The sequence below is a fragment of the Antedon bifida genome, chromosome 1, assembly GCF_963402885.1.
Source record: "Antedon bifida chromosome 1, ecAntBifi1.1, whole genome shotgun sequence".
Classification (NCBI taxonomy): Eukaryota; Metazoa; Echinodermata; class Crinoidea; order Comatulida; family Antedonidae; genus Antedon; species Antedon bifida.
Genome location: NC_136226.1, coordinates 17,648,088 through 17,668,960, shown reverse-complemented (window position 1 = coordinate 17,668,960; position 20,873 = coordinate 17,648,088). Strand labels below are relative to the sequence as shown.

At 32.7% G+C, this 20,873-nt stretch overlaps 1 protein-coding gene across 1 annotated transcript in view; it reads left to right on the top strand.

Annotated features, from left to right (window-relative positions):
* LOC144835110 (uncharacterized) overlaps positions 1-16,325 on the top strand; it is a 59,638-nt gene extending 43,313 nt beyond the window's left edge. Inside the window, exons 48-70 of the mRNA XM_078690154.1 lie at positions 723-1,145; positions 1,332-1,754; positions 2,083-2,352; positions 2,806-3,069; positions 3,321-3,596; positions 3,906-4,172; positions 4,560-4,835; positions 5,242-5,369; positions 5,857-5,970; positions 6,367-6,436; positions 6,858-7,013; positions 7,664-7,898; positions 8,232-8,414; positions 8,697-8,840; positions 9,191-9,272; positions 9,885-9,975; positions 10,618-10,679; positions 11,299-11,436; positions 11,939-12,061; positions 12,737-12,885; positions 13,653-13,797; positions 13,951-14,035; positions 14,539-16,325. Coding sequence (XP_078546280.1) covers positions 723-1,145; positions 1,332-1,754; positions 2,083-2,352; positions 2,806-3,069; positions 3,321-3,596; positions 3,906-4,172; positions 4,560-4,835; positions 5,242-5,369; positions 5,857-5,970; positions 6,367-6,436; positions 6,858-7,013; positions 7,664-7,898; positions 8,232-8,414; positions 8,697-8,840; positions 9,191-9,272; positions 9,885-9,975; positions 10,618-10,679; positions 11,299-11,436; positions 11,939-12,061; positions 12,737-12,885; positions 13,653-13,797; positions 13,951-14,035; positions 14,539-14,597 — 4,163 coding nt within the window. The 3' untranslated portion in view covers positions 14,598-16,325. The remainder of the gene's footprint in view (positions 1-722; positions 1,146-1,331; positions 1,755-2,082; positions 2,353-2,805; positions 3,070-3,320; positions 3,597-3,905; positions 4,173-4,559; positions 4,836-5,241; positions 5,370-5,856; positions 5,971-6,366; positions 6,437-6,857; positions 7,014-7,663; positions 7,899-8,231; positions 8,415-8,696; positions 8,841-9,190; positions 9,273-9,884; positions 9,976-10,617; positions 10,680-11,298; positions 11,437-11,938; positions 12,062-12,736; positions 12,886-13,652; positions 13,798-13,950; positions 14,036-14,538) is intronic.
* Positions 16,326-20,873: the final 4,548 nt, after the last annotated feature.

Below are 20,873 nucleotides of genomic sequence, written 5' to 3'. Positions count from 1 at the left end.
TGAAGGTATGTTATATCTAATACAAAGATTAATTTAATACAAAGGTTAATGTATAAATACGATTCATCCAATATAAGCCAAGTTTGCCTTATTTGGATGATTTTACTGTAATATGAATAGAGCTTCAACAGAATTCTCATCACATATATATATATATATAATGTATTATATTTTTACCATGTAATTCTAAATTGCCTAGTGATATACTGAATGTTAATTGATTAATTATTTTGAAACAATAAAGATGAGGATCTGTGAGAATGAGAAAAAGTCACTTTTACTGAGATTAAAAACACTTAACCTTCTGCTTGATATGCAAATGTCCTAACCATTAGACCACACAGTATTAAAATGATAGATACTCAATAACACTCTTGGCGTGGTACAGCAGAACAGCACAAGTTCTCAATTATACACATGCGCAACAGAGATCAAATTGATACGTCCACATCTTTCAGTATATTAATTCACAAAACGAGATCTCCATATTGAGATACTTTTATATATACAAAGCATTAGAAGAAATTATAAACTGCTCAGTAATATACTGGACATTAATTAATGCATTATGTAATACATTTTGGTCACAAGTGGTGATGGCTTTCATCTCTATATGTTTTTGAATTTATGAATATATCAACATCAAAACCAAAAAGAGATAAGTGGGAATAATTTCCATATACTGTATACATTATTAACTAATGAATATATTTGTGCTGCAGGTATAAGAATAACATCAGTAGGAGTTACTGTTACATCTGGAAGCCCAATGAAAGAGGATAACAATGCCCAAACTGTAAGGTTTAATGTTGAGATCATGTCTGATCCCCTCTATGCTGGTGTCAATGGTGATGATCTCTGGGCAGCAGAAGCATTCTTAAGCCCAGTAGCCGATGGTAGCCAAAGAACTGACTTTATTATGGCAGTTGTTCCATCAAGTGAGATGGATAAAGATCTTGTTCCTGGTGCGACATTGTCATTGGATGGAGTTAGCGGTGTCTTTGATATTAGTGGAAAGAGATGCTCTGAAGTGATGTACTTGTGTGTGGAGATTGAAGAGAATGCAAATGCTGCTCCTGATTTTGATTTCGCAAGTACACAATCATTGACTGGTCGTACTGGCTGTGTTGAGATCAGATGCTTGGGTAAGTTTTCTGAAATTTTTAAACAAGTAATCTTTTCTATTATAATTATAAACAACAAATTAAATTAATAAATTAAAAATGTTAGTATTTTCGAAGGGAAAAGTTATAAAATGGAATATCCACCCTTTTCAAATATCCTTTTTTAAATGAACCAAATGATAAATACTGAATTATTTATTTTTCCAGGCATCGGAATTCAACAAGTATCTCCAAATTTTGAGAATACAGGAGTTGCAGAAGGAGATGATCAGCACACCTTTAACTTTAATGTTGAAGTTTTTCCTTGGGCTGAGAGCCTAACCATATCTGGTAGCAACATATGGGATCTGAATGTATTTGTGAGTGCCTCCAACGATGACAGCACTCTACGATATGGTGAAACACTTGCAAATCTTAGTCCAAGTCAACGCAGTCTTGCGTTATCACCACCAACAGCCTTAGATTTCCAAGGAGTCAGTGCCACTCTTGATTTATCTGGTTATACATGTGACCAGTACATGTATGCATGTGTAGAGGTGGTAAAGACTGGAGCAGAAGCACAAGGAATTACTCTTGGAGGTTATCCAGATGAAAATGACGTACTTGGATGTCAGCAGATTACTTGTGCACGTACGTTTTACATCAAAATAGTTTTTTAAACTCATACTTCCTAAACACAGGTTTTGTACTGTACAAATAATTCTTCTACTGTAGGCTAAAGATAATTATTTACAGTACCTTAACCGAATGTTGGATTGATATATCTATCTTTTGAATTAAAAATCTTTATTTTCTATGGTATCTTTTACCAGATTGAAACTTATATACATTTATTAAATTCTATTTTCAATTCAAAGTCAAATACTGCTGTATATTTATGGAAGAAAATAAAGTAAATGTGTAGTTACTTTTAATCTGTTGAATGAATGTTATACATATGTATTTTTTGTTACTCCAGAATTTGCATCTGTGATTACTATAACACGATATACAGATGTGTTGATAGAGTTTACCTGGACTGAGGCTATTGGTTACTTCAATGCCTATGAGGTTAGCTACACACCAAGTGATGGTATTCCAAATACAGCAACTGACATAAGTAGCTCTGTCGAACGAAGGATGGACCTTGAGCAACTGACACCAGGACAGCTTTATACTATTGAACTTCGTCTGGTAAAAGATGGTGTTGTGAAATCTACAGGAGCTGTTACTGCTACACAACGAACCAGTAAGTATTCTTTTAATAACTAAATATTAAAATAGAAATATATGAAATGAACATTAAAGCAATATCTGAACGCAGTCAATCATTTGAAATATATGTAAATTTAAATAGTTATATTAAAGACACATTTCAAATTCAATTCATATAAAGATTGTATTAGAACAAATATATTTTCAACATTCCCATCTAAGAATAAATTACAAAATTCTATAATTAAAGAATCTTCAGTCTGTTTGATTTTAATCATAAATGAAGCTTTAGCCTTGACTATGTTTTTATACACATAATATCAACATTTTGCTGATATATACTGTATGCCCACTTCTTGCTTGCCTATTTTACAGCTTTTCAATGAAAATCTGCCTATTTTTAATATTTTTACTACTTTTCGTCATGTTTATAAAAATCTGTTTCCCTCAGACATCACTTTAACATTGAGCTTCAATTGTCTTTTAGAACCCCATGCTGTAACCTTGCAAGCTGACAGTAGAGCAACTCAAGAGATTGAACTCAGTTGGACTGCTGCTGCGGGTGTCTTTGATAACTATGTCATAGAATATACTCCAGATGCAGGAGTGCCAGCATCTCCAGCAAGCTTCTCTAGCAGTGATACATCTGCCTTGTTTACAAACCTGCTGCCTGGACGTGTTTATGAGTTTGAAATTTACACAGTTTCTGGAAATGAGCAGAGTTCCAGGTCCTCTGTTACAGAATACACTAGTAAGATCTATTTCCTTTTTTAAATAATAAGCAATAATATCTTTGTTTTTTTCTGTGATTCTGTGCTATCTTTTAAAGGAAAAATAATTATTACTTAAAATTTTTCTTCATTTCAGACTTCATATCCATAAACTATACATGAGTTTACCTTGACTAGACTAGAAAACAAAGGCTTTTAGTAATACATAGTCATAATAATTCAGTTGTCTTGCCAGCCTGTATTTTAACATATTATTTATTTTTCTTCACAGTCCCACCAGACAGTGAAATCTCAGCTGTAGAAACAACAACTACAACAGTTGATCTTGTCTGGACAACGCCAGACGGCATTGATCAGAGCTACCAGTACAAATTGACATATAATCCAAACAGCCCTGCAAACCCGATACTTTTGAACAGTGGTGTGAATGAATACACGGTCGAAAGCCTAACTCCGGGTCAGTTGTACATGTTCACATTGTCTGTTGTTGCTATGGATGCTGGCGAGGTCTTGGAGAGTAATGAACGATCGACATCCCAAAGAACTGGTAGGTGCAATAAATTAAACACAAATTACAAGGCACCAATTTTTTTAATCAGAAGAATTTATATTTTTATTTTGCCAGTAATTTAAAAAAATCTGTTTATACTTTATTGCTTAACTAATTTGATTTTTAATTAATGCTTTGACTCATACATAACATTTGCTAACAGTAATTTTTTCAAAAAAGTAATATATGTGATATGTGATATATATGATTTTCTTATTTTCAAGAAATAATACATTGTTGAAATTGTGTGGTTAATAGAAAAATATACTTGCAATTGCAATATTAAATTGATTTTTTTTTCTACAGATCCAAGTCCAGTGACTTCATCAGCCGAAACGACAGAAGAAACTCAATTTACAATACAATGGGAAGCTGCAGTAGGTGTCGTTGACCAATACATATTGTCATACACACTTGAAGGCTCATCAACTGTCGTGGAAGAGACAACCATTTCAACGAGTTCATTGATGTATCAAGCTGCAGGTTTAATGGTAGCTCAGCCTTACACTGTTAGCATAATAACCGAGTCAGGTGGACTGCAAAGTGAACCTTACACAAAACGTGTAACAACACGTAAGTTGTGAATATACTTTTTTTGCCTAGCATCAAATTCATTGCAAGCTCCATTCCTTTTAAACAGTGATTATTAATTAGAATTACATCTGTATTAACTCAGGTATAAGCCTAATGTGGGGTACAAGCCCATCATAAAAATAATGTATTATGCCTACTGTACCTAAATATGATGTTTGTTCAGGTGTTTTAGTGGAGTATACCAGTTAGTATAAATAATGCTTAAAAAGAACACATAAAAGTATTTAAAATAGATCAAATTTACATTCAATTGAACAAATGAGTACTTGTATTTATACCAATAAATTTTATTATCAATAATTCTATCACTTTCCATTCATTGTTTCTTTGAGCATATAGATTTTATTTTCACATTTTTATCTGTAGGTCCGTTTGCACCAAGTAATGTTGTGTCTGATGAAGTCACAGAAAATTTAATCACAATCTCTTGGACTGCAGCGGCTGAACCGGTTGATTACTATGTTATCTCCTACACACCTATCGATATTGGTATTTCTGGACCTTCCCCACAATCCACATCGTCTACACAACTGACACTTACCAACATCCTACCTCACACTACTGTTGAGTACACTATCCGAACAGAAACAAATGGCGCTCTCAGTCGACCAGTTATATACCGACAGCGAACTTTTTCGGCAGGTAAGGATTTTACTACATTTTTTACAAATAATGAAATCAGATATAATTGGATTAGTAGGTTTTCTGTACAATATTTCAAGATTATACAAGTCTGGGAATATATCTTTAATTCTGTTTTGATCTAGGCTCCTGTAGATAAATATTAAAGTTGACCTGTTACAATTTCAATAAGCTGTTGAATGCTAAGCAGTTAAAGACGGTTGATGTCCCATTGCATTACATCAGCATTGCCTCTGTACAACTGCTTTCTTGGTTAAACTTGGAAAAGTTTAAAGTTGTATGCAATTGGGAGGTTTTCTGGTGTGTCTGAATCTGGAGTAAATATACATCCCATTTATGAGAGAGAAGTACAATATTAACTTGTAGTTACCTTTACATTTCTATTAATATATCTCTTTAAATACAGTGCCTGGTCCAGTGATGTCATTCTCTGTAGTGAAAGATAAAGCCTACCAAGTGTTGGTTTCCTTTAATGCTCCATCAGAACCAAACGGTGTCATCACTAGTTATATCATAGCTTACACTGGAACTCGGGTAAGATACTTTGGATGGCACTAGCCTAGTGTTATATATACAGTATAAAACCAGAAGAAAACATTTTTGGAGTAACCTAGTTAAGACTCTGGAATAAGAGTTTTTTTGTGTGTGGAATATAAATTTAATGTTCAGTGTAATATTGTAATCCAATCATTTACTTATTTTAATCTCATTTTATTACTAAGCACTTTAGGACTGATTTCTAAAACGACTATATAATTATGACAACAATAACTTTGACAACAAAAGGGTCATTATAAAGCTACTCTTGCAGGGGGAGTTATTTTAATGCAGAACCGTAGTCAACCTGACCACTTTTTGACAGAAGTCTTTGACAACCCTGTGACCCGCACATAGATTGTTCCTTTTTTGCGACCAGACCGCACCACTTTTAGTTCCCCTGACTACGGCACTGATTTTTCTGATATATCTTTATCTGTATAAATATTTCTTCAGTATGTTTATTCGAATGTCTTTTTCTCAGGGTAATGACGTTCTTGATGAATCTTTCTTTGAGATTACGGCTCAACCTAACCATGTGGAATTCCAAAATATTGCCATATCAGGGCTAACGGCTGGATATACATACTCATTTACAGTAAGTGAATAATTAGATGCATTTAAAATAGTATGTTACTGCTCAATCGTTTCACACTTCAAAATCATGATGCATACCCAAAGTAACACTCAAGTAACAGGGAAAAGGAAACAGATGGGGACCAGAAACAACTTGGATTTCATTTTAACAGACCTGAAGAAAGATGACCTTAATTAGGAGAAGAGCAGAACAGTGGCAAGGAAAAACTAAATTGTGGAACTTTGTTGCAGCTTTATGTCCCAGCCAGGATGAAGAAGATAATTAGCACTCCAAAATAAACAGAAAATACTTGAAGAGAATTTAATGAACTGTAAACCCCGATGTTTTTCTTTTTTACAGAAGAAACTTATTCATTACATCACAGTTAAATTTGTAAAACCTTTCGTTTTTCTTCAGATTACTGCCTCAAACTTAGAAGGTCAAGGAGAACCAGTTACACAATCAGATATTGCATTAGACCTTGAACGTAAGTAATTTTGATATACATTTGCTTAATATTTCTTGAATTTAATATTACATTTATCATGAAATGATATTTTGATAATAATTAAGAAGCTAGACTCATCATTTTAAAGACTAAGGATGGCCATTCAATTTGCCCTCTATGTGTATCCAAGTTAAAGGGTGTGTGTGTAAAGAAGCTAAAAGTTTTATGTGGAAGATTTGGAATTGCAAAATTATTCATTGAGTATGTAATTAAGCAAATTAATTGGAAACAACTCCTTAAACCATTAAAACATTTTTTTTTTCTGTGGGATATGCCACTGAAACCTAAGGATCCTTTCCATGTCAGTCATGATGAATTTCCTATTGATTGTATTATCAAAGTATTGACAAACAATTATTTTTATTTTATTCATTCATTGTTTTAATTTGTTTATATTCAGCTCCACTTATCATTGATGAACTCTCAAACGCAGTAACTCTGATTGATTCTACTGATACCACATTTACTATTACAATTCGAAGTAGTCTTTTCTCCGATTTGAATGGAGTAGTTGTGTCATTTGTGATCATGGTTAGAGAATATTCTGAAGATGAAGGTATGCAGGATTATTTTCCTAAAGTATGTGAACATCAATCTGATGTTTATTTTAAAAAGTATATAGGTGGATCTTACAGCTGGTGATGCTGTGTGGTCTATACTATTGGTCATGTTGTGCTGAGCTGCATTGGATGTGATGCTAGGTCTTACAATTGATGAATTTTAGTGAGGTATTTTAGCTGGTGAGACCATGTTTGGCTCTTTCTACTGTTGATGTTGTGGATAGCTGATAAGAACATATTGGACTCTTTCTATTGTTGATTTTGTTGTGAGATCCTGTCATTGGTGTGGATTGGGCTCTTGCTATTGATGTATTGTAGTGAGATCTTTCAGCTGGTGAGACCATGTTGGGCTCTTTCTATTGTTGATGTTGTAGTGAGATCTTTTAGCTGATGAGACCACATTGTGATATTTCTATTGTTGATGATGTAGTGAGATCTTTTAGCTGGTGAGACCATGTTGAGCTCTTTCTAGTGTTGTGCTGAGCTCTTGCCATTGGTGGGTTGTAGTCTGTTCTCTTGGTGGCCTTTTGCTATAACTTATGATGGATGATAAGCTATGTTATGATGTTACTACAGTAGGACTGTGTTAGTGTGATGCGACCTTTATGCTACAAGCTTCCATAACGTTTCATTCCTTTTCTGCCAGATTTAAGTGAGGCAGCACCTGCTATTTTGCCAACATACAGGGGAATACAAGGAAACAACTTTTGGGGAATTTATCAATCTGGTCCAAGGAGTAATTGGTTCACAAATGCGGCACGGCGTCGAAGAAGACAAGCAGAGTCTGTGCAAACTGTCACCATCACTGTTGGAGATGAAGACCCTTGTAGTTCAAATACAGAGCCATGCAACGGCCCACTTAAAACAGCTACATCTTGGAGGTTTGTTCATAGTATTCTGATTAAATCTACTTGTGTGTTCTGCGACAGTCAATCTGGCCATAAACAGTCAAGAGTGGTCATCTATTGTATAGCTCCTTACCACCTTACTACTTCCGCTCTAATCATTGGCAGGCTGTATCATGATCATCAACTTCAACCCCACGGATAATGTATTTGAGTGAAGTTGTACCTTGTTGCCTGGCTACCGATCCCAAGGTTCTGTATTAAAATCCAGCCTGATTTCTCTCAAACAAAAAAAAACATGTTTTATTTACTGTATGTAATAATCATATGTGATATTAATAATAATTGCCACTAATAATAATATTTCAGATATGCGATTCGTGGATACAATGAAGAAGGACAATATTCAGACACAGAGTGGTCATCTCGTATCGTCACAAACCGTGATCCCAAGATCTTTGGTTACATCGTTGCTGGCACTGTTGGAGTGTTCACTATACTTCTTATTATCCTTCTTATCTGTGTTTGCTGTTCTTGTAATGATGAAGACCCGTAAGTGATTGTTTTTTTTTTCTGTACTACTGTAGCCAATACCAGTGTGTACCTTTTACCTTAATATGTGATGTGCAAAGGTAGCAGAGAACTTAGTCACAATTGTTTGCTAATTTCCAATAAATTGGACTAAAAAAAACTGGAATGGAAAATTACTTCAGAGCAATTATAAATCATGAACCTGGTAGGAGAAAGAGTACAATGAATGGCTCATGGCTATTACAATTTAGATTTTAACTTTTTCATTTAAAAGTAAGCTTGTTTATTGTTATTTTTATGCAGATATATTTCGAATTCAAATGGAAAAATACCTCTAGAAAATGTCTCTTACGGAGGACACTACAATGCAAATGCTAATAATTCTACAGTTGTCGAAGTTCACCCTCGTGGAAAGAGTCATGCATCCAGGAGAGGGCGCTTTTCAAGGTCTGTATTTGATTATTGTTAAGTTTGGTTGTTTTCAGATATACATTAAATTTGAATAATCCTATGTACAATTATGTCGGAACATTCTATATTTATCACAGTTGAAGAGACACCACTATTATAAGGTACATTCCAATAAAAGATATACATACTTTCTTGAAGAAGAAACAAACAAATACAATCAAGTTTTATTATCCTTAATAGGAGTTTTACTGCATTACCATGAGTACCTAACAAATTCTTTCAGTTTTACAACTTTAATGACATGGAAAACCTTTTTTTGTCTATACAAAACTACTCCACCTATATTGTTTTGTTGTATTTATTGCCACCACTTTCGTTGCATGTAGACCTGTTCCAAACACACGATTCGTACATCACGTCAAGTCTATGGGTTCTGCAGGACGTTACAAATTCTCAGATGAATATGAAGTAAGTTTAAATTTAAATTTAATTGTACTGTACCTGTTTTAGTGTAAAGTTTTATAAATGAACTTTCTCAAAATTTAAACCAATAACACACGCATATAATATAATATTAATTATAATAATAATAAATAATAATTATTATTATATATAATTGAATTGATTGATTTGTATCACATAAACATTGATAATTTTGTTCTATTCAACATTTTACGATGCTGTCATATTTGAAAAACATTAATAACAATATGTAACAAGTTGTGAAGCTAAAATAACCTAAAACAAGAATTTTCTAAAACGCACCATGACAGTATTGATGATTTGAGTCTAGTGAAAAGTTACAGTAAATCTGTTATATACAGTGTGATACAAATTGCACCTATAACTTATTCTGATTTTGAAGGAGTGTTAATTCAGATGGATACATCTTCTAAAGTTTTCTGACCATATCCAAACTTTGCTGTTTAATTTTTAATCGAACATATATTTTTTTTTAGATTTATTTCGTTCAGTGTGGAGGTAGTGAGTTTTTTGTTACACCATCCTTTTAGAAAAGATGTCAGAATGGGTAAATTTGTTGATGAATCAGATAACAATCGATAACGCTTTTCTTTTTAGGATCTAAGAACGATAGGACTAGAACAAACATCAGTTGCTGGTGATCTGCTTGAGAACAGATACAAGAATCGCTATAGTAACATCTTGCCTTGTAAGTGCAGTAATATCATGTTAGATCTGGATTTTCTTTTTAGAAACACACAGTGTACTGCAAACCTCACATTTTTACTAGTCTCTATTCTCAATCCAAACCTTTAAAAAATACTGATCTTTAAAGAGGATGATAAGTTTTATGATCTATTTTGTGATATACAGTTAATAGAACTAGGATTGTCCTTGAATACACCAATGATAGACCAAAATGGAACATTCCAGATGCACTGTCTTCTGTCTCATATCGTATCTTAATATTAATATTGATAATATAATTAAATTTAATGCAATTTTTAGGTAATGTTATATTTAATATACATGTTCTTTATAGCGCCAATTGTAGATGTTACACTTAACTACATGCTTCTCCCCTTTAAGAGTCACGTCATGTCAGTGCAGCCTTTTTAGGCACTCTTTCATCTGTCTATGACAGTGGCTGTGTGTGAACTAGTACACTAATCCTCTACTTGTCTCGAAAGATGTAATAGGTTCATTAAAGTGCACACGTGCAATTTAAGACAGTTTATAGTCCTTATCCGAGAAGACTTGTTCTACCACCAGAACCATGGAGCAAGCGAACCTCAAATTTTTGCTGATGTTATGGCTATGGAATTATATATATTTTATGTTATTTTTTTAGATGATCATAATAGAGTACAGATTTCTGGTGCTGAGGATTACATCAATGCTAGTTTTATGACAGTAAGTTGACCTATATACATTATTAAATGTGAAGGGCCTGTTCAGAACCATGCCGTTATGGATTCATATTGTACACAGTGTACTGATCCATGGGTGAACATTTTAGTGGAAGCCACTTGTTCCGACACAGACCTTTCTTTCTCTATAAAAAGGTATAAGATTATTTACCTTGCTTTGCTACACAAAATCAAAGTCCTATGTCCCATATCTTAAACCTAAAGGCAAATTAGTCGTGAAAATGCTTTGGGTAACTGGATCACAATTTGGATCTTGCGTAAATGTTATGTTGTATCTTGTATGTTAATGTGCCAAACACCAATTCCATTGAAATGTTAAAAATGACTGGTTACTTAGCAATATGTGCACATTTTCTATAGTACCATAGTAGGGAAAATATACAATGCGTTCAGAAAAAAAAATTAATTTAGCTTGTCATGGTAAATTATGCAAAAAACTTTGAAGGCAGTTTGTATAATGATGGTTCGCAAACTATTTGGGCAGTGTAACATTTTTTAAAGATGCGTACAGCTGGGTAGCCGTTAATGGAAAACTGGTGTATAAAATAACCTCATCTTTATATATCTTTCGTATAACAAATAAATAATTCACTTTATTTTAGGGTGTTTCTGGTGCAATGGAAGAATACATAGCAACACAGGGTCCATTACCAGACACTAAAAATGATTTTTGGAGAATGATTTGGGACCACAACGTGCCAACTATTGTAATGATTGGAAAATGCGTTGAGCAGGGACGAGTTAGTATTAATCATTTCATTAATTTAAATTAATTATTAATTAATTAATTCATGCCACAATGTTATTTGTATACGAATATTTGATTCTCTGTCTAGACTAAATTATCTCATACACTGAAATGAATGTACAACAAAAACAAATTATTCATAAAGATAGATTTTACATAAACTTTCAACAGTATTCTGTTTTGTGTTATTGCTTGGCTTTTTTTAGGACCAATTTTCATAGGAACATTCCAGCTACTACATGTGCATTTTTAATCAGTATTATCTCAATGGAAACATATATTAGAATTATCGATACATATCTAATATTATATCAATTATAATTTCTTTGACTAGGAATTTGACTACCCGTGGCAATACATTATTTTTCTCATTTATTTGTTTTTTATTCTTCTTCACACCATCAAAACTAATGGGTATACAGTATAAAATGGCAAATTTTCCTTCATTAAACAATATATGATAAATAAATATATATAAATTATAATTTCTAAAGGTAAAGTGTGATCATTACTGGCCTTTTGACCAGGACTCGACCATATATGGTAATATTACTGTTACTATGACAGCTGAGAATGCTATGCCGGAATGGATCATTCGAGAATTCACTATTGAAAAAGTAAGTACATTAAAACACTATTTATAAGTCTCCAATATGAAATAGAAACTTAGTTGCACTCACTCAATCTATTAATATATTGATCTCAGATTACATATTGTAAATCTATATAAAGTAGTTTGTAACTAATATTAGTTTTATAAATATTTGAAATGATAACAATGAGAAAATCTGGTTAGGACAGGTTCTGAGTTTGAATCTCGGTTGGTGCAGCTTTTTCTCATTCTCACAGATTTATTTATTATTATCGTTTCAAAATAATTTATTAATATTCAGTATATCAACAGGTGGTTTAGAATTTGGTCTGTGCCTCCCTGTCAATTAATTTATAAAAAAATTGGTTTCAATAACATGAAGAAAGGTCACGTATATGGAATAATATAATATAACAATAAAACAACCATCTTTAAATGAAAAGTAACAGCATGTCTGCCATATATTAGTAACTTTAGGGGAAAGAATAGGGGAAATCTTTTTCTTTACTTAATAGTATTGTCATCAGTTCTAGTATAATGTTAAATAGGTATTTAGGTTAAGGACTTATGTGTACCAAACTATTATGGTATTTGAACACACCAAATTACAGTACCCAAAATGTCTTAATTAATGTTATCCTCCATTAATTCAATAATGGTATATATTGTAGTAATAACAATTATTATATGTTCATTGCAGGATGGTGTAGTGAGAGCTGTTAGACACTTTAACTACACAGAATGGCCAGCTCATGGCGTTCCAACTGAAACTGACACGTTTATGCGACTTGTACGTACTGTACATGCTCAATCATCACCTAATGCAGGCCCTACTGCGGTACATTGTAGGTAAGTACAATAAAAAACATAATTTGCATATTTAATTTTAAAATCGTCTATAGATATAACCTAAAGCCAGTAGTACAGCACTAAGATTTTACTTGCTAGGTGGTCTCGTAATTTTTACATAATTTATACTTTTTATGAATTTTATTTTTTATATTTGATGTTTGTGTGTAATTTTTGTAGTATGTTTATTTTGTTATTTTTCTATAGATGTCATAGGACGTAATTCAGCCATGTCTTTTTTTAATAAACCAAGTATAAATAAACCAAACCAAAAATAAATAAGTAAATGTGAGACATGATATAAAGGGCAAACCACATTTACTGTATAAGCTGCTGTCATAGACTAATAAGCCAACAGTAGAGTATCAGTACACTATAAATATAGTACAAATGTACTGGAAGGGTGGATGAGGGTTATTTTCCTTGACAGAAGGTGGATCATCCACCTCTCCTTCCCACTGGTGCTGCTCCTGCATAAAGCTACACATTGTGAAACCAGCAGTATTTCTTTAAGCACCTCTTGTTACATAATATTAATTACATAGCTATTGCTAGGGTCACTTATGGTATAATTTCTCTTTTAATTATTTTAAGTGATTGATAACTTATCATTACAACTATTGAACACTTTTGTATGTAACACAATTGTATTTAAAAATAATTTAATCAAATTAGTTAAGATCTGGAATCAAACGATGCACCCAACATTGGGAAAGGTTATTGATCAAAATGAATATTGCTAATTATTATATTTTGTTACATTGCAGTGCTGGTGTAGGTCGTACAGCTGTATTCATTGCATTGGATATACTATCGCAATATCTGGTGCGACAAAAATCAAACGATAACATTGATATATTTGGAGTGGTTGCGCAAATGAGGCTTGAACGCTGTTATATGGTTCAAACTGAGGTAAGTAAATAAATATTCCTTCAATGTACTAGTAATTATACAAGTATGTATGAAAAAGATCTGACCAATTAAACACATAAAATGTTTCTCATTCAATTGGGGTTTATTAGACACACCTACAATATGTTAATTTTTTCTTTGTTTTAAATTAAGGCCCAATATGTCTTCATACATCAAGCTGTTCTAGACCTACTTCTAGGAAAAGTATCCGGGAACAACTGGTTTTTACAAAAGAAAGGTAAGACTCAATAATTAAATATTAATGTGAGAGGTTTTATATTTAACAGTAACAGTAAATAATAGTAATATATAAAAAAGGACAATAACTAGATAATTAAGGAAAAGAGAAATTGAAGGGTTAAATAGTTCAATCAATCAAAATAACATTTATTTCCGTCATTCATTACCAAAGTTGATAATATTAAATATTTCAGTCTGATAGAAAGACTATCTAAAAAATTGGAAATCCGTATTAAAGAAAAATATTATATATTCTGGTAAAACATACATACCGGAAAAAGAAGAACCAGATGCAGAATCATCATTCCGTATCTCTGTTCCTGTACTGTAGCTAGGCAATTCTGTGATACTGATCACATGTGTGTCATCTATAACCGATGTATTATACGAAAATGTTACATGTGGCAATGTATTTAAACAAACTATTTCGGTGTGGTACACTGGTTGGACTGTATGATGACATTTATTTACTACAACTTTTTACAATTTTTTTTTCAATAGGGCAAAATCTGTCGAACGATTTGGATGCCATTCAGATGGAAGCAAACATTGTAGCCTAAGTGAATCAACTTGAAATCACCTGAAATTAAGAATGAAATAATCTTCCAAGCCTTGGAGCAGATAACAATTTTAGCTTAAGAAGTGAAATATAATTGTTGAAATTCCTCTTAATGGGTAGCTTTTGATAATTGAATTATCAACAATAATCACAAATTTAGAATAATTTTAAAACGTTTTATAAGTGTAAACTTTGAATAATTGGCTTTTTCAGAAATGTTTTGAGTAGTTTTGGAAAATGTTAAAATACGATTTTTTTATTCGGAAATGTTATGTGAATGTTAGCAATTATATAACGAACAAATTACAGATAATGATAACTTGGGGTAGTTGTAGAATATATCACAACATGAAATGATGTTGAGACAAAGTTGTTATAGTCCTTGGTTGCTACTCACTAAACTACAAACATACATAAATAACAAGCTACCTCTTGCCGTAAAATGTTTATTTTTATATCAATACTGATAATATCAATTTTTTGTTAAAACTTGTAGTACACTTTATTTACAGACAAGTTTGATGTGAAATGAATTAATATAAATTATTGTATTAATCATTTTTATTTTAATACTAAATGTAAAGTATTTTGTATTTTAATGTGTAACTTTACGATGTTTGCATTGCAAGTTTGTAATACAGTACTATACACAGTAGAACCCATATTAGGGGATATCTTCAGCCTCTTAATAAGAGTGTCCTCTGAATAGAAGTGATCGTTACACAGCACACGTTGTCCGCTGAATAGACGTGTCCGCTGAATAGAGGTGTCCGCTGAATAGAGGTGTCCCCCGGATAGGGGTGTCCCTGGATAGGATTGTCCTCCCAAACGAGGGATTCTACTGTAACTGCATTATGCTAAATAAATCAATCAATTGTAATTTTTGTTTAATTAAAGATAACGATTTTAATTTGTAAGCACATACAGTAATCTGTTTATACTGACTTTTAATATCTTAATTGTTATTATATCTATCATATTTAATCATATTTAAATCGAAAGCCGTAATAGTTAAAATTCAAAATTAGCAATAATTTGATTACGTAAAAATCTATAGGTGACATTTTACATTTTAGGGAAGTATAGAACTACTCTGTAATATATATGATACATAATTTATATCGTAGCGATTGTATGGTACATGGCATTTTATATATTCATCATTTTACATAAATTAAATGAACAAAGTTTGTTGTTCTAGATGTTTAGTGTTGGCGGTTAACAATATTGTAGATAAGCTATTTTTGTAATTTTATTATATAAATATATTTTTGTACGACGGGTAGATTGTTAAAATTACAATTAGAAAAGCAAAAGGCGAGGTTTACTTAGTTGTATAATTTAATAATAACAAAGGTTGAGGGTTTTAGAGCCTCCAAATAATTATTATGCAATTTTATAAGATATAACATTATAATATTTAGTTGAAGTATAATATATGGACAAGGGTCGTTTTTAGACAAAATTTCCTCTCCAGTTTGAAAAAAAATACTTTCTAAAATTGGGTAATGATAATGATATCAATCAGTTTATCTTTATCAGCAAGAATTAGTAATTTTCAGAATATGAAAACATTTATGATAAACATACAGTAGCATATGCTGGCTATGGTCGGTTATGGAAGTTTTACCATCTGGTAAAAGACATGCCTGATATATTTCTTTGCCCACTAAATTATTTTTAATAAAACGTCAATAATCCTACTGAATAAAACAATCATAGAACTTGTGTTTTGTTTACTAGTTTGTCCACATACGCCCTTTAAGAAAATGCGCTTAAAATAGTTACTATCCAATAAAGCTATGTGTACACTGTTTATCTATCGGAGTTAGATACAGTAATCAGGGAGGTTACCTGCAGTAATAGTCCATCGTTCACACACACACAACTACAAAGAACCCGGTGTAATCCGGTAATTGATATTTCTGTCACGTGTCTAACTTTACATCGAACCTATCAGACTGACAGCAGCTATTGGAAGACCGTATCGAATCAGACCATGATGATGATCAGACTAAAGCTTGGTTCCCACTAGGACACAACGCAAGGATGTAGACGCAAAGCAAGCAAGTTGACAAATAACAAGCGAAAGTTCAAATAATCCATCGCTTGTGATTGGTAAAATAACTTGCGTTGCTCGTACGCCCTTGCGTTTCACTCTCAGTACAACGGCACTGTGTTTTATGCATACACTCGATTCACAGATACAAAAGAGATATTCTATGCCAATCTGCTTTACATCAAAATGATGATAAATAAGTCTATAATATCAAATTCATACACACAACGTGCGTAAAAGACACATTCGAAACTCAACAACGTGTCTCCTAATGGGGATGTCTCCTGAAATGGCCGTAATGTTAAAACACAATTGCTTTTCATTCGTGTCACAGAAAAGTGTCCTTTTAATTAAGGGTGTCCTGATCGCGATTTTTTTTTTCGTACATAAGTGCATGCATGAAACGTCACAAAATAAACATGAATAATTCATCAGTTAAATGTGTTGTTCCGTATGAGTGATTACAACTGCATGCGATACGATTCTAGGCCTATCTCCGCTGTGGTTGCTGCGTGCGATTTCATAAAAGAATAGCGGCATTTTGTATGGATTGTCGAAATAATCAGCCTTTAGTTTATGTTTTTTTTAATAGAATTTATTACTATAGAATTACGTGTTAAAATTATAGTTTCTATTAATACTAATATTGCGTGCACACGGAACAGCAAAATGTAACTGATGAATTATTCATGTTTATTTTGTGACGTTTCATGAGAGGTGTCCCCAACTTAATTATGTACGCGTCCCTCTCCAAAATGAGGATTCCACAGGCGACGGACTCATGGAAAACGTATTTCAATTCTAATAGAATAATGCATCTTGTTAATTAAGGACAACACTGGTATTTTGCCATCAGAACAAATAGATACAAATGACATAATACCAACCATACCTCAATCGTCTTCAAGTTGCTGTTGTGTTTGATTTGCCGCCATATTTAAATTGCACACAGTTGCCGTCAACATTGTATGGCTTCGATGAACCTTTTGTTTTAGCGAAAGTGTGACTGTGTATTACGTCGTAAGACAAACAATCCGTCAGACATTTCATCACGTCCAAATGTTGGGATAACAAGCACGAATGTGCGATACTCGGGGTACAGCAAAAGAAGCTGTAATGACGTCATAAGACCGGATGTAACGTCACATACACATCAAATACGGCTATACGGTACCATCTTCGAGATGTGATATGGCTGCATCCGGTTTGAAATTTAAAAATCCGGCTCTGTAGCTTTGAGGACATGTCCCTAAAGTTTAAGAAAAATGGTCTCGCCAGGGGACCTTCTGCGTGTTAAGCAGACTTGATAACCACTACACTACGAAACCTCTTACACCAAAAATGTAGGTTACACAAAGTTTTTTAATCCATTTAAATTACAAATAAATATGGTAATAAGCACAAAGCAAGATAAACATGTGTAAAAGTGATAATTAAAAAATCCGGCTCTATAGCTTTGAGGACATGTCCCTGTAGTATATCCATGCTAAATCCGAGCTCAATACTACAACGAGGGAGGAGTAGTACTTTATAAATCGCACTTTTTGCTCAATAGTGTCAAGATGGAAGAAGAAGAGGAAAAGATGAGAGAGTCCTAGACTCAGGTACCCCGAGTAATAAAACGAGATATACTCTATATCATATTACGTATACAGTACTTTTCACCATAAAGTTTAAGAAAAAAAGGTTTCGCCCGGGCTCGAACCAGGTACCTTCTGCGTGTTAAGCAAACGTGATAACCACTACGCCAAGAAGCCGCATATAACAACATAACGCTGTGGGTGTGTGTCACACATTGTGGCTTCTTAATTAAACAAATTAATTAACAAAAAAGCACGAATGTGCGATACTCAGGGTACAGCAAATGAAGCTGTAATGACGTCATAAGACGGGATGTGACATCACATACACATCAATAATAATAATATTTATTTGGAACAACACTTTTTTAACAGTGGCACACATGTGTAGATGGTGCGTCCATACCAATTACAAAATTCAATACAAAAACAATGAAAAATAAAAACTGAAACGAAAATAAAACATATTTGAGATAATGACATAAAATTTGACTCGACGCTATTACAAAACTTATTTACAAACTAAAACTACACTAATACAACTACTAATTTTGCAACAGCAATGGAAAAGAAAACACTTTTTTAAAATAAAACAGTTCAAAGTTGTAATACAATTGCATTTCTTAATTTCCAAGCACGGCTTGTGTACATTTTACAATAACTGTCAAATACAGCATAAATGTCGTGAGAGTTATTTTGATGAAATAAAGTGCTTCCTAGGACATATTGAACCTTTATAGATAGGTCACTAGAAATAAAATTTACCCAAGTATCTACACAATTTATTGCAATGAGTTTACGTTGAAGTGTTTGTAATTCTTCCATTCTAATACAATGTAACTTATTACAAATAAACAGGAAATGTTTAACATCTTCTTCACCTGACCCACAAACCTTACACTTGTCATTTATATTATCAATGTTCCACTTATTTGTAATTTTTCCAAGTGGTAAAGTGTTTGAACGAAGTTTAAATTTTAAACTTGAGCCATAAAAATCTGTTTTATCCAGTAGGTAAGGTTCTAGGCCAGGTGACTCTTTTATCAAAGAGTAATCAAGCAAAGATGATTTTCTTAATACTTCTTGTTTCCAAAAAGTAGAATACGATTGTTTAATTGTATTTTCAAATGGCTTGACCCAGTTTATATCAATATCAGAACCTGTACATATATCATTAAGAATGGCATTGAAATCGAACTTAAGATAATCACAAGTTTTTTCAAATTCATTAATAAATTGGTACCTTGAATTAAAATTCTTATGTCTAATAATTGTATTTAATATAAGTTTTGGCCAACGATACATTTCCATACACATAACATTTCTTATATTATTTGCTTTAAAAATATCCTGAGTTACTTTAATTGGTTGCCAACATAGATCGCCATATAGTGCCTCTTTTGCAGTGCTTCTACTCGCTTTAAGAATTGTTCGCGCCATTTGTAATTGAAGAGACTCAATCCTTTGTATGTCTTTAGTATTTGTATTAACACATACAGCACAAGCATAGTTAATAGTCGGAAGGCCGATACTTCTCCAAAGGATATCTCCATATACAACACGATCAAGATTGTTGAGTCTATCTATAATGGATTTAATGTATGCAATGATCCTATTGCCCTTTTTAATAACTTGATTGATGTGGAAATTGTCTTTTAGATTTCTAGAAATATATACACCAAGATACTTATATGTTTCAACTTCAGATATAAAAGTATCCCCCAATTTCCAAAGTTTTTCGCTATTCAAATTCTGGCCTATTATCAAAACATTTGACTTTTCACTATTAAAATTAAATTTCCATTTTTTAGCAAATAAGGATACTAAATCTAACATTTTATTGAGTTCTTTTTCGCTATCTGCTAAAAGTACGATATCGTCGGCCCAAAAAAGGCTACCAAGGCAGATATCGTGTATGCGCACACCTAACGCGTGTTCTCGTAATAATTTAGTGAGTTCGTTCATTATTATGCAAAACAAGGTTGGGGAAAGGACACACCCTTGCTTAACACCTTCTTCTATATCAAAAGACTGTGTTTCAATGTCACCAAATCTGACTTGCCCCTTAACATTGTCGTACAAGCTACTTATAATATTCCATAATCTACCACGAATTCCAATATTCCATATTGCCATTAGCAATCCATCTCTCCATACGCTATCAAATGCTTTTTCTTTGTCAAGGAATGCTAAGTAAGTCTTCTTGCCTTCAGCAAGTTGGCAACTAGCAATGTTTTTTAAGAGTAAAAATGTGGTCTTCACATCTTCGGTGGGGTCTAAACCCTCCCTGAACTTCTGAAAGGGTATTGTTTTCTTCTAAGAAGTCGGAAACTGTGTAATGTACAACTCTATTGAATATTTTAGAAACGCAAGATGTTAAAGATATTCCTCTAAAGTTATTTAGGTCCCTTCTATCACCCTTTTTATATATTGGTACAACAATGCTACTATTCCATTCCGACGGTACTTTTTCAAGACTCACAATTTTTTTGAATAGTGATAAAATTAATCTATTTAAAATCGTCCCACCGTTTTTAAGTAATTCATTAGATATATTGTCAGAACCAGCAGATTTGTTGTTTTTTGATTGGTAGATAGCAGATTTCACTATATCTAATGTGAGTTTAATGTCAACGAT